Genomic DNA, 14,306 nt, shown 5'->3' with positions numbered 1-14,306 from the left:
TTCACAAACGATAACGGTCACATTCACAAACGATAACGGTCACATTCACAAACGATAACGGTCACATTCACAAACGATAACTGTCACATTCACGAACGATAACGGTCACATTCACAAACGATAACGGTCACATTCACAAACGATAACGGTCACATTCACAAACGATAACGGTCACATTCACAAACGATAACGGTCACATTCACAAACGATAACGGTCACATTCGCACATGATAACGTTCACATTCGCACATGATAACTCTCACATTCGCACATGATAACGGTCACATACACACATACATAATTGTCACACTGCCATAATCAAAGGTGTGATGCGGCAACATTCACATGAATTAGAAATACACAAATAATAACATAAATAATGAATAAATAATGAATTATTGTTTTGTTATATGAAATGGGACTTTTTGTTAGATTCTACATTGACAAAAAACATTTTTTTTTTTTTACGCCCAAGCAAAAAGAAGTTAAGTGGTTCTTTTAGCCTGATCACTGGGTGCATTAATGTGTTTAGTGTGAAACAGGGCCAAACCAGGCAGTGCTAGGACAGGAAGGAATGGTTTTATTGCTTCCTGTTTCCTACATGGGGGTGGGAGTGGAGCAGTGCGTGTGCGTGTGTGCGCGTGTGTGTGCGTGTGTGTGTGTGTGTGTGTGTGTGTATGTGTGTGTGTGTGTGTGTGTGTGTGTGTGCGTGCGCGTGTGAGAGAGTGTACAGACTTCCTCATTCCTCGCCTTCCTGTCTCTACCCTCTGATCCCACTGGACTTGCCAGCATTGACTCATACACACACACACATACACACACAGACACACAGACACACACAAACATACACACACAGACACACAGAGACACACACACACACACACACACAGTCAGCGTCCATCTCCACCAGAGGACCTGGGGAAAGGATCGATACCATTAGACATCACACACTCATAATGTGCAGTAAAAGAAGGATTAGCGCAAGGCTCCACTCAACGCATAGACAGCCTGGCCACCGAACACTCAGCATTGATCAGATACAATACATCCCCAGCCCTGAGAGCGCTTCTGGCTGCTTCTGTCCACAGCGCTCGATCTGGCTGGCAGCCTAGACCAGGGAACGGAGACTTATCAGGAAAACAGCTGACTGCCAGGAGGGCAGACCGATGGGCTGGGACTGCCGATGGCAGTGGGGGAAAGGGGGCTCCGGGTCTCTGTGGGACACTGGGCTGGTTCTAGATACCCAGACTCTACCCTCGTGTTCTTGAATCTTACCACCTCCGTAACTCTGAACAAACATGCATTCTAGAATCATCATCCCATAAACACCACAGAATAAATGTGTGATAAAAGTGTGGGGTCAAGGGCCTTGCTCAAGGACCCAATAGCTGCACCGATTTCATTGCGGCTACACTGGCACTCGAACCACAAACCTTCCAGGTCCCAGTAAAGCACCTTAGCCAAGAATTGTTCCCACAAAAGCCTCCAACTCTCATAACAAATGTGTGTAGAAGGTCTAGAAGGTTTTCCATATACTCCCCACTTCTAAACTCTCTCAACAGACATCTGTTCTGGAATCTCGCCCATGAATGAGTAACGGACGGGGCAGTACATCATTTCAACAGCAGAGTTGATTCTTGCATTGCAGTTGTGAATAAATGCTGAGAAAGGTTCATTTTAACAGCCTCCGGGAAGACAACATCACGCTACACGCTCTGCTGGAGTTACTTTCTTTCTTTTACTTTAGAACACAAACTCCTGAACGCCTCATTACACTACCAGCTATTGTACAGCAAGCTGGCTGTCAGAAACACACAAAAATGGAAGCTTTTGGTTTCATAAGTCGCACTGTACAAGATCACATGCCGAGATGAGTAATGGAACAGATGTGTGTATTGCAGAATATGGGTTTTCAATTGTTTTTGATGTTCAACATCATATGTTAAAAAGTGTTATATATACACTTATATTTTAAAACCTAGATGTAGTCACTGCATATCAAGTCTACACTCTCAAAAACACGTTTCCAAAATGAACCATCTGATTCCCCAGAAGAACCACATCTAGTTCAACGGTTCTTGGTCGGGCAAAACGGTCCTTCGTCTGGGAGCCTTCAAACTTCACACCTAGGACAGAGGGTTCCATAAAGAACTCAAAAAATGGTTTGTCTATAGAGACAAGCTAAAGAACCCTTTTTCCTGAAAGTGTACAGTACCTTCAAGGAGCCCCAGTTGAAAACCTAGGTTCTAGAACATTCCCCAGGATTTCGGCTCAGCCGGAGTCGCTGAATCTCGCCGCACCCCTGCGCACAGGCCCGGTGGGCTCAGAAGGGGGGTGGGGGACGGGTGGGGGACGGGCGGGGGGGAGGGGAGCTGGGCCGACGGCTCGCAGGCGTTTGGCGATCGGCGGCTCACCCGGCCTCCATCAATAATTCAGCCCTGTAGCTGGAGCGCTCGATGCACCTCGCCAGTGACCCAGAAACAGGCCGGGAAGAAAGATTCGACGTGTGACCGATGCACAAAACCCGAGATAATGAAGCGCGGGCGTGAGGGTCGGCGGAGAGGGACCCGCTTCCCCGCCGGTGCATCAAGGTCGGCGGGTTTTTTCATTTCGCGTCACGTCGCTAAGCGGAGCGCGAGCCAGACGCCGACATAAATAAGAAAATATAAATAAAACACGGAGAATAATGTAGCGCAGACACTTTTACTGCCCCGATGTCCTCTGGGCTAAACGGACAGAAGAAAGATGGGGGGTTGAATACAGTGTAGGCTGAGTGAGTAGACGCTGTATGTCGTTGGTTACGGTGTAGCAATAGTCGCAAACTCCACTTCCTTCCTGCGCTGTACGATGTCAGCTGCCTGTAGCGTTGTGGTTAAGGTGCTTGACTGGGACCCACAAGGTCGGTGGTCCAAGACACGATAAGACCTGCACAACTGTTGGGCCCTTGAGCAAGGCCCATAACCCCATATTGCTCTTCTAGAACTCGTCTCAAACCTAGAAAACTTCTGAAACACACGCAGAGGCTAGGTCCAGAGCATGGATGAAGCTATTAGTGTCAGAGCTGACAGCGCACACGCACACACGCACACACACACACATACACATACATACACACGCATACACACACATAATACTAATTTCTTTGATCCAAAGATACTCTACAGAGGATCTGATCCTCAAAGAATACTCAGATCCGGATGTTCCAGTGCCTGGGTAATTAAATGCCTGACTGAGGGACAGAGAATACAAAACTCAACATGTTTCTGCGAGATTAAAATGTGCAAATTTTAATCTTCACAAGGGTCCCCTGGGTGTCATCAGCACTCGGCTCTTAAAGGAGCAGCAGAGAGAAAGGAAGGCACGCTAATTGCTAACGTCGGACCAATTCGGTTTCCTCAAACATCTCGTGTAGAGTGTCATCTAACTCCCAAGTGTCAAACCACCTGCAAATGTATGGCTGTGTGCATTTGTATGTGTCACTTGTGCATTTGTAGGTGTATTTGTCGATGTGCAGGTACGCACAAGTCTTTCAGTATGTCAGTGAACGGGTGTGTACGTGTGGAATGTGTGAGTGTGTGAGACTGGGGACACGTGCGAGTGCACATACACCCTTGTCTTAACAAGTGCACAACAAAGCTGGTCCCAAAAACCACACACTTCCACTCTGTAAGTGGAATCCAAGCATGAATCTTATTAAACTCTCAAAAAATAAGTCCACATTCCAGTGTGTAACCAAATAAATATGTTGACTAAATATAGTAACCAAAAACTGGTCTCAAAACACACCGGGACACACAGAAGAACATTATCACAGAGACGAATGGAGACTGGGACGGTCACAGTTCCTTTCAGACGCTGTGTGTCTTTCACACCAAGCCTGAAGACAAGTGAAAGAGTGTGTGTGTGTGTGTGTGTGTATGTGTGTGTGTGAGTGTGTGTGTGTGTGTATGTGTGTGTGTGTGTATGTGTGTGTGTATGTGTGTGTGAGTGTGTGTGTGTATGAGTGTGTGTGTGTATGTGTGTGTGAGTGTGAGTGTGTGTGTGAGTGTGTGTGTGAGTGTGTGTGTGTGTGTGTGTGTGTGAGTGTGTGGGTAGCCTGGAACCCACTGAGACAGCAGCACACAGAGAGCAGCGCCGTCTCCCAGGAAACCGTCTCCACCATCTCCTGGAAAACTGCCTCCACTTTCTCCCAGGAAACTATCCTCAGCATCTCCACCCTCTCCTAAGAAACAGTAACCACAGTCTCCCAGGAAACCATCCCTACCGTCTCCCAGGAAGCCATCCCCACCGTCTCCCAGGAAACCATCCCCACCATCTCCCAGGAAACCATCCCCACCGTCTCCCAGAGACGTAGAACCACACCCCCTCTCGTCCACAGCCTGCACAGCACCTGCACTCAGATCTCGCCAGTCTCGAAAACCTGCTACTCATGTGACATCTGTCCCAGACATTTCTCCTGCCCCAGATGAATGTCATCTGGTGCATCTCAACCACTGCTGGCCATCAGCATGGTACAGGATGACTGTCGGAATTACCATGAAAAGGCTTCAACCAATGACAAAGTTTTGGCTGGATAAAGAATGGAAGAAAGAGGCCCATAGAGTGAAATCAATGAGTGGTGTTATGCTCTTTGTAGTAACAGTATCTGCTTCATTGTTATATACCGTCAGTAAACACAGGACTGGTGTAACAGTGAAGTGAAGGGTAAATAAACACTCCTGCTGTTGATAATGGAAATGGGAGAAAAAGGCGAATCCTATTTTTGTGCCTGCCCGCGTAGCACTCGGGTCACCTGGGGAGATGAAGTGACTCCAAACTGAGGGGCTCAAATCCCAGCCTCTGTTACTGAGGGCCTCAAATCCCAGGGCTCTGTTACTGAGGGGCCTAAATCCCAGGGCTCTGTTACTGAGGGGCTCAAATCCCAGCCTCTGTTACTGAGGGCCTCAAATCCCAGCCTCTGTTACTGAGGGCCTCAAATCCCAGGGCTCTGTTACTGAGGGGCCTAAATCCCAGGCCTCTGTTACTGAGGGGCCTAAATCGCAGGGCTCTGTTACTGAGGGGCCTAAATCCCAGGCCTCTGTTACTGAGGGGCCTAAATCGCAGGGCTCTGTTACCGAGGGGCCTAAATCCCAGGGCTGTTACCGAGGGGCCTAAATCCCAGGGCTCTGTTACCGAGGGGCTCAAATCCCAGGCCTCTGTTACTGAGGGGCTCAAATCCCAGCCTCTGTTACTGAGGGGCCTAAATCCCAGGGCTCTGTTACCGAGGGGCCTAAATCCCCCCCGGCCTGCTTTCTGTAATCCCACATCAACATCAGCAGTGCCAAATTCCAACATTTTAAAAGTTTTTTTAGATATTAGTCACCAATTGTAGGAGTATGATTCCGTGACTGTGAAGAAAGAAAACGTTCTTTTGAACTTTCTAGGTTTGACAAGCACACATATTGCATGTCACATTCACAGTATGTTTATTACTCAGTCCATAAAAGTCCATTTCTAGTGATTGGCTGTTTTTTTTTGCCAATCCAAACTTAAAGTAGCAGCAAAACAAACGGCCAAACAGCCAAATCAGTCAAAGGGAGCCGTATGGACTTAAATGCGGCCGTATACTGTACAAGAGACACTGCCACTGAGGGGCATGGGGGATCAGAAGGACCTCAACATCCACAGGATAAAGTGCATAGTCTATAATAAATAATAATAATAATAATAATAATAATAATAATAATAATAACTTGTTATTTAGCTGACGCTTTTATCTAAAGCGAGTTACAGCTGATTAGACTAAGCAGGGGGCAATCCCCCCTGGAGCAATGCTGGGTTGAGAACCCAACAGCTCAGCGGATCTTATTGTGGCTACGGGGCTTGATCCTCCAACCTTCCAGATCCCAGTCATGTACCTGAGCCGCTAGGCTACAGGCCGTCCCCTATGCACTGTCTTCATCCCCTGGGCAGTCAACCAACCTGACAGGGATCACGTGAGAGATGGAGACATGAATTATGCACAATTCATAATTGCGCAGTGACGGTGCAGATATCCAGTTTCCAAACCGTAAAAGTGCTGTGCAACCCCCGCTCATTAGTACCCGCACAATGCTTCCGGAGTTCGGGAAGGGTGGGACGGAGGGGGGGGGGGGGGGAGGGGCGGGGAGATGAAGAGAAGGGATGAAGATGGAGAAAGCAGGGAGATATCCCCGCGGCGTTCCTTAAACGCTCCTCGGAATTGAAACACGGGCCGCTGTGATTCCCGCAGTCAGAATCGGGCGGGCGTTCGCATCCTGGTGAATAATTGAGAGCAGGCAGGCACGCAGGAGAAGCAGATGTCCCGGGACGGTTTTTGTCATCATGTCCTCTGTGACAGAGCCTTTGTTCATCGCCTGGGTCACTCGTCCCTACCCCCAACACCAACCCCACACCCTAACCCCCAACCTCCAACCCCTGCCCCGACCCCAAACCCCCACCCTCTAATCCCACACCCTTCAATACTGCTACTCCCCAGATCTGGGTCAAATAGGTAATCGTTTTTGAATTTTCTCTGCTCAATTGGTCTTGCCTGCTGCAACTGGGCCATTCAAGAGGAGCAAAATGCAGGGTTTGCACTTTTTGGGAGAATTTCATAGGTTCTAATACACCAGACAACCTCAGTAAAGCGTAGAGCGGTATTTGGTCCCAGGTCTGACTGCTGCCACTCTGTGCCGGGGGCAATTTAATGAAACCAAATAATAAGCAAGTCGTCCCACACCCTCGCGTGTGGAGCAGGTGCAGGAGGTCCGCACCGCAGACGAGACCAAACACAGCAACGGAACGGAACGGAACGGAACGGAACGGAAAGGAACAGAACGGAACGGAAAGGAACAGAACGGAACAGAACAGAACAGAACAGAAAGGTCTGACACCAAAGGAGTCACAGCATCACAGCTCAGACTCAGTGCTATATCTGCACTGCAAAATCCAAATAATAAGTCAATAATAATAATTCTAATGAAGTAAGACAGCTTTGACTCATTTCAAGAATATGAAAAAAAAATTATAATAAAATCACGTCGAGCTAACAGTACATTTACGCGGATATTAGTCACCAATTGTAGGAGTATGATTCTGGGAACAAAGCAAAAGTTCTCCCTCTTAAACCAAGCTAATATTTTCAACTTCAGAAAAAAAATGTATGACTTTAAACATGACTAAAAGACTCGTCTTTGCAGTGGGAAGCGAAACTGCATCATGAGAGCAGACAATGTTCGGAAGCACTGGCACAGGACTGAGGACGTGCTGAACTGGGGTTGCAATCGAAGAGGAACGGCCGGGGTTTAAATCTCCACACTCAGCACTGCTCCGCCAGATGTTTTTACAAGTGCGCGCCGGACAAAAAAATATCAATAACAGGACCGAAGGGGAAAAAGTCTGGACGATGGTCGTCAGATCTTTAGGACGCTACTTGCCAAGCTATTCAAGGAATTTTTACAAGGGCTTTAGCCATGAGAACGCTAAGACTAAAGAAAAACACATAGGCTTGCTTTGCAGGCACTGAACTGAATAGGTCTCTGACTCTCCCTCCCTTAACACCTGTCCTCTCCCACTCAAAGTCAGACCTATACTCCTGCTTCAGCCCCGGACCTGGCTCCTACACCCATTCCTGCTCCTGCTACACCCGTCCCAGCTCCTACACCCGTCCCAGCTCCTACACCCGTCCCAGCTCCTACACCTGTCCCAGCTCCTATAACCTGCTCCGTGTTCCAGCACAATGCCCCAGGGAGGGATAGGTCCCTGCTGCATCTAGTCAACTCTAAGCACCTGCTCCTGTTCCAGACAGTTCCTGTCCACTTTCAGTTAAATTCAATTCAATTGTATTGCACTTTTTTTGGGAGAATGCTTTACATAGTATCAGAACGGCTAACAGCAGACCTGAACACACAAAAAAGCAAGTACGTGAGGTAAAAAAAAACAACAACAACTCTCTAGTGGGGAGAAAGAAGCTCCCCAACGGGACACATTCTCAGAGAGAGCCCAGTTATAGAGGGAGCGACCTTCCTCCACTGGCCAGCAAGGTGTAACGACAGACTAATATACTGTAATATACTGTTACAGAAATGTGTTAAGAAATCCATTATAACTATGTTATATGCATGTTCCAGCCCGTGACGGGGCCCTAACTACCCTTGCTTTACTCCCTGCTCCTCTGCTGCCCCTGGGTCAGAGACGGACAGCGAATACGTGGGCCATTGAGCACAATAGACACTTGTCCTTCTGACTGCAAACACTGCATCACACAGGTCAGAGGTCATGGGGAAGAAAGGATTTAATCAACATTATCGTGTGAAAACAGGAAATCGGTTTCATTGAACAAAAAAAACTATTTCCCCAGCAGAAATAACTGACCACGAGATTAATCGACTATTTGCAACAGCGTTAGAAATGCCAGTTAATTAAGGAGGCAAGATTTATATTGTCTTCCAAATATTAATGAAGGAACACTGCATCAAAGCATCGGTTCAGACTGTTAATTACCTGGCCTGAAAGTGTACTGTGAGTGAATGCAGTTCTCTGTGCAGTGAGACGTGTGCATAGACCTGCAGTTTCACACGGGGCTTATGGGGAAAAAGAAAGACCTCAAATATTCGATTTTAGGAGCTACCGAGTGTGTACATCGAATTAATTGAAAGGCAAATTTTCAGAAAAATACGCAGGGCAAAGAAGCCAATGCTAAAATAAAATAACATAAACCTGAGTTTATTGATATTCCTGCAGCTCAAGAAATCCTGTTTTGTTTTTTTGTTTTTTTAGATCTCCTGTCTAAAAAAACACCACATACACAGAAACAGTATGTAGCTAGTTGTCCAAACCCATGACTGAAATCTGAAACTCACAGTAAAACAGGAAAATAACAGACAGTTGTAGGGCACACATAGTCATGAGGGGGAAATGAGAAAGCACTTATGCAATGTCTCACATGGACCTTTTTACAGCAGATTCTGCAAACGCACCAGGCCTTGCTGCAGTTATAAAGGGGGGGGGGGGTGCTTGAATGCGTCCCAGAAGAGGTTAGTGGTTCATGGCCCAGTGTATCAGAAGATCCAGCAGCTGTACGGATCTTATGATGGCTACACTGGGCCTTGAACCAGTAACCTTCTGGGACCCATTCAAGCATCCCCCCCCTTTATAACTGCAGCAAGGCCTGAAGAAAGGGCCATGTAAGACATTGCATAAGTGTGCTTACTCATTTCTAATATCTGTGCACACTATGAAACATAAAGGTTTCATATTCACATCCAGGAAAAATAATCAGATCAATGAAAAAGCAACTTGACCATAATGTGCTATAGGAAAAAGAACTGGCAGAAGGACTGGCAGATGAAATAAGTTGGTTCCTAGCTGCTGAAAGTGTGGACACCTGGTCACTGAAACTAAAACACTTAATGAGCCAAATGATGAGCCCAAAGACAAAACACATGACAACAAGCCAGACCCACTTAATTGATTAAGAGATTGGTTATGACATTACATTATGGTTATGAGCCACGCAGGGTTGGTTGTAACAAAACCAGCATACAAAGTGGGTTTGGGAACCATTGCTCCAAGGACACACAAAGAGAGGCATACCTCATCACACCATAAGTTCCACCTTTCTGGATACTACAGTAGCATTTGCTCCTGTACGTGTGCTACCCGGAAAAATTATTTGGGAGCACATCTACAGATTGGGATCAGACCTGGGTCAATTACCTAAATGTTTTGACAATGTTTGGCCATTAAGCCAACCAACAAAAGGTGCGGTATGCACTTTAAGAGTATTTCACAGGTTCCAATACACCAGACAGGCTCAGTAAAGCATTTTTTTTTTTAAACTCTCAAACATGCACACTCTCTCACTCTCACTCCCATGTTCTCCCTCTCTCTCACATAGACACACTCACCCTTTCAGCCTCCCATCCCAACACCACAAGCTCTCACACACACACACTCTCAACACACACACTCTCTCACACTTACTCTCTCCCGTATCCACACACTCTCTCTCACACACACACTCTCTCTCACACACACTCTCTCACACTCACTCTTTCCTGTATCCACACACACTCTCTCTCTCTCACACTCGCGCACTCTCACACTCTCACACACGCACTCTCACACTCACTCACACTCACTCTCACTCTCTCCTGTATCCACACACGCGCACTCTCACACTCTCTCACACACGCGCACTCTCTCTCACCTGTTCGCTCTCTCTCTCTTTCTCTCTCTCCCTCCCTCACTCACTCACACACACACACACATATACACACTCTCTCTCTCTCTCACACACACACACACACACACACACACACACACACACACACACCACCTCCCTTCCTCTCACTGCATATATTTGAGAATGTGTTATTTCTGGTAGACTGTCTGGTGATGCGCTTTTAAACACACGATGGGAGGAACCTCAGTGAGAGGTATCTGAGGAAACACTGCACAGAGCGGCAAGCTCCCAGCTGACCTGTCCACCGCACGGACCTACAGGATTACAGCTCAATAATTCACCAGCCGCCCGCCTCCGTGTCTTCAGTCAGTGTCCAAGGAGAAGGGGACGGAGAAGAAAGAGAAGAAGAGAGGAAGGAAGGAAGGGAGAAGATCTCCCATTTCACAGAAGACTGTGTGTGTGTGTGTGTGTGTGTGTGTGAGTGAGTGAGTGTCTGTGTGAGTGAGTGAGTGTGTGTGTGTGTGTGACTGAGTGAGTGTCTGTGTGAGTGAGTGAGTGAGTGAGTGAGTGAGTGAGTGAGTGTGTGTGTGTGAGTGAGTGTCTGTGTGAGTGAGTGTCTGTGTGTGAGTGAGTGTCTGTGTGTGAGTGAGTGTCTGTGTGTGAGTGAGTGTCTGTGTGTGTGAGTGTCTTCAGTCAGTGTCCAAGGAGAAGGGGAAGGAGAAGAAAGAGAAGAAGAAAGAGAGGAAGGAAGGAAGGGGGAAGATCTCCCGTTTCACAGAAGACCGTGTGTGTGTGAGTGAGTGTGTGTGTGTGTGTGTGTGAGTGTCTGTGAGTGTGTGTGTGTGTGTGAGTGAGTGTCTGTGTGTGTGAGTGTGTGTGTGTGTGTGTGTGTGTGTGAGTGAGTGAGCGAGAAAGAGAGAGAGAGAGAGAGAGAGAGAACACAGGTGAGAGAGAGAACAGCCGCAGTGCTGGGTATTATGTACTGCTGGAAGCAGTGGGGCTCGGATGCTCGGATTCAAGTCTGACTTCATTACATTAGCGAGTGTAGCCCTCTCCACTTCACCCCGAGAGCATACGTAGGCTAACCGCCACTGCTGCCTCGGTCGAGAGAAGATAAGGAAATCCCGTCTAAATGTAATAAATAAATAAACACACAGGCTAACGATTACAGCGTCTCCCGTAGTAGGGGTACAGTCATAAGAGAGTGACTTGCTTTGCTGGGAAACAGGCGCCGATTAAACAAGTGACTCAGATAAGACCAGATACCCCACAGGGAATTTGGAGCAAACTTTGTTAGCGTGGAAACCTCCAGCTTAAGCCCCTTGACCACAGAGATGCATTAAGACTGGAACAGTTGCTACTTATCTGACATATTAGGAGTCGCTGCTCCAGTTCCCGTAAACCTATATGGTCTAGGTTTAAACCTGAGACTTAAAACTCCTGCTAAGAGTAATTGCCTTACCCCTCTTTGCACTTTAGGAGTGGGATTGCTGTTAGGTTAGAGCTTAGCATAATCTTTCAAAAAGACCTGCATTTGAAATGGCACCCAAATAGGTATGTGCATAAAAAAAACTTGGTGCTCTGCATCTTAGAATGCATTCAGACTTTACCATGATTTCAGAAAGCACAATTTGTGGCCATTTAAAAAGAAATGGCATAAGTTTGTGTGGCCATTAATTGTTTGTGCCATTGTGCTGGAAACCCTCACCTGACCCAACAACCCTCCGGTGCAACACGTCCATGAACCCCCCCCCCCAACCTCTCCTCCCCGCCTGAACTGCCACTGTTACAACCCTTGCATCCACAGAGACATACAATAGGCAACCTGAGAGCTGGTCACACTTTCGGATGTGAAACCTCCTTGAATGGCAACGGTGCACACAAAAGCAAAGATTATATTCAATTCAAAGACGCTTTCCGGGCCAGCTAAACACGGACAGTAACAATTAATCTTTGAAGCAATTCAGTGGGGCCTACGTTTAACCTGTTTTAACTCAGCCTTTTAACTCTTGAAAACTCAAAATATTACGCGCAAACCACTAACCGTTTCACTTTTGTCATATTTACTCATTTCGATTCGTTTCCAGTGGACATCACTGGACATCTACTGCGCCCCGTCCGTAACAACCGGAACTTCTTGCATCAGGAGAATCTAACTGCTTTTATGAAATGATTATATGACGCGTGATCGTCAGGATAGTTTTCATTTCATATGGCATCCGTGTTAAATGGATACAACTAGCTATATACTTTAGCAACAGCTAGAGATGTATAACAATAACATGGAAACGCATTATTACAAACATCAGCAAAGTTTGTGAAATCCATAGTTATCTACAGAATGATACAGTGCATGCAATTAGCTTCTGAAGCTTTGAACGTTAGCATATTTGATAGGTTACACACTTAGGGTTACACGTTCCACGTCAAGAAGCAAAAACAGTGACCCACATTCACAGCGGAGCAAACGAGCGTTGCGACATAAAGTCGCGAAAACGTCTGGTTCTTCGACACACATAGACAAAGGGAGTCGATGGTAACCGTCGCAGCATATTCCGGAATGCATGTTTTCATTAGTGTTTAAGTGAGCACGAGGCCCGGGGGAGCCGTAGCGCCGGCGGGCTGCAGCCGATGATGCAGCCTGCAATTTACGGGAACTCCATCCGGCAGAGAGACAGACAAGGCAACGCACACAGACCTACACAGGACAGGGACCAAAAAAGAAACACTCCAGGAATAACGATACCTAAAATATGTCAGTACTGCGAGCAATGGATTTCCTACCTCCAGTTCCGTCGGAATTTTCGTTTAAACTGCCTGAAGAATCATGGTGACTGCCTACACAGCCACCCATGGATATTGTAACTACGCGACTCCGCAGAACCCCTGCGTTTTTCTTTCCCCCTTTTTTTCCTCAACTCGTCCTCTCAGAATCGAAATTGACAGAGCGCGAGCATCAGCTGGGAAGAGGCGGGGTATGCACACATCATCACAAGGTGACCGCTTCTCAAAAACGGGACAGAGACGAGGGGGCTAAAAAAAGGAGGGAGTGCGGGGGAAAGGAGAGAAGACGACCGGAAAGAATAGTGACGGCGTCTCCGAGAAAGAAAAAGAGGAACAAAGAGCCGGAAAAACGGAATTCATGCTTCAACTTCTTCCACCCTTAATAACAAAAAATAAAAGAAGGCAACAATGTTATCTTGTTGTTGATTGGTAGGTTGAACTTGCGATTTTATGACGTTTAACGTATTGTATCGGCTTAGCCTTCTAATAAAAATGGGAGAAGTCTCCACGGTGTGCTCGATTTTAAATTGGTTACAGAGGCTGCCTGCTTCATTGTGTCACGTACTGTTCCCAGACAGTGCACATGCGTGTTTTCAATAACGGCACACGTTTGAAATGGTTTCATCATCGTGTACTTCCAAAAAAACATTAACCAATCGGTACCTGCTTTGCACCGCACGGACTCAGTATCAGTAACTTTCACTTAAACAGTTTGGTAGCCTACAAATACAACTGCAACCATGTGATATATTGCCTTAATTATATTTCATATGACACTAAAATGTCATCTTGTCCCGTAAGAGTCATCCGGGGGACATCTGCCTGTCGCCGGCACCTTATTGCCCGTTTCAGATCTTCTCCGCCTCATTTAAAGTATTGCACTAGCCTGCGAACTAGCACATTAGGAGACATTTATAGAAAGCACACGTATACGGTTTGGGTCTCAGCCATGTCAATCTCAGTAACTAGGAAGCTGGAGCCAATCAGACTTGGCAGACAACTGTCAGAATGTTGGACGCCTACTCCCTGGTGACAGTCGTCAAGTACCGTATGAGCAGAGGTGTGAAACTTTTTTTTTTCGCCGGAGTACGCGTGTCTTTAAACATTTGCATTTACTCATTACCCACATTATTTAAATACCCCGACTTTTTTGTCGTTATAATGCACTCGTCTACAGATTGCAAATGAGCCATAACTAATTGAGCAATTTAGGCACGGGAAATTGGTTGAAATTAAACTGGAGTGCCGAACTCATCAGCGCTCAATGAACTGAGTTCCTATACCTCTGGGATAAAAATGTCTTGATCGTTCAAATAATTTATCATTTGAAGACGGA

General features: G+C 46.7%; 1 protein-coding gene across 3 annotated transcripts in view; it reads right to left on the bottom strand.

Annotated features, from left to right (window-relative positions):
- The window catches only part of ubtd2 (ubiquitin domain containing 2), a 29,386-nt gene extending 15,518 nt beyond the window's left edge, over positions 1-13,868 (bottom strand). The window contains exon 1 of one of the 3 annotated variants that reach the window (XM_061249733.1): positions 13,806-13,868. Coding sequence is in view for 1 of the 3 variants with exons in the window: in XM_061249732.1 (XP_061105716.1) it covers positions 12,971-13,040 (70 nt within the window). In the remaining 2 variants the exon portion in view is untranslated. Of the gene's footprint in view, positions 1-12,970; positions 13,585-13,633; positions 13,702-13,805 lie in introns of those variants that run through there. The other 2 variants (XM_061249734.1, XM_061249732.1) reach the window with 2 other exon arrangements.
- Between the last annotated feature and the right edge of the window lie 438 nt (positions 13,869-14,306).

This window comes from Conger conger, chromosome 7 (genome assembly GCF_963514075.1).
Source record: "Conger conger chromosome 7, fConCon1.1, whole genome shotgun sequence".
In the NCBI taxonomy this organism is placed as follows: Eukaryota; Metazoa; Chordata; class Actinopteri; order Anguilliformes; family Congridae; genus Conger; species Conger conger.
Note: the sequence above shows the minus strand (reverse complement) of the source record. Positions and strands in the feature narration are given on the sequence as shown.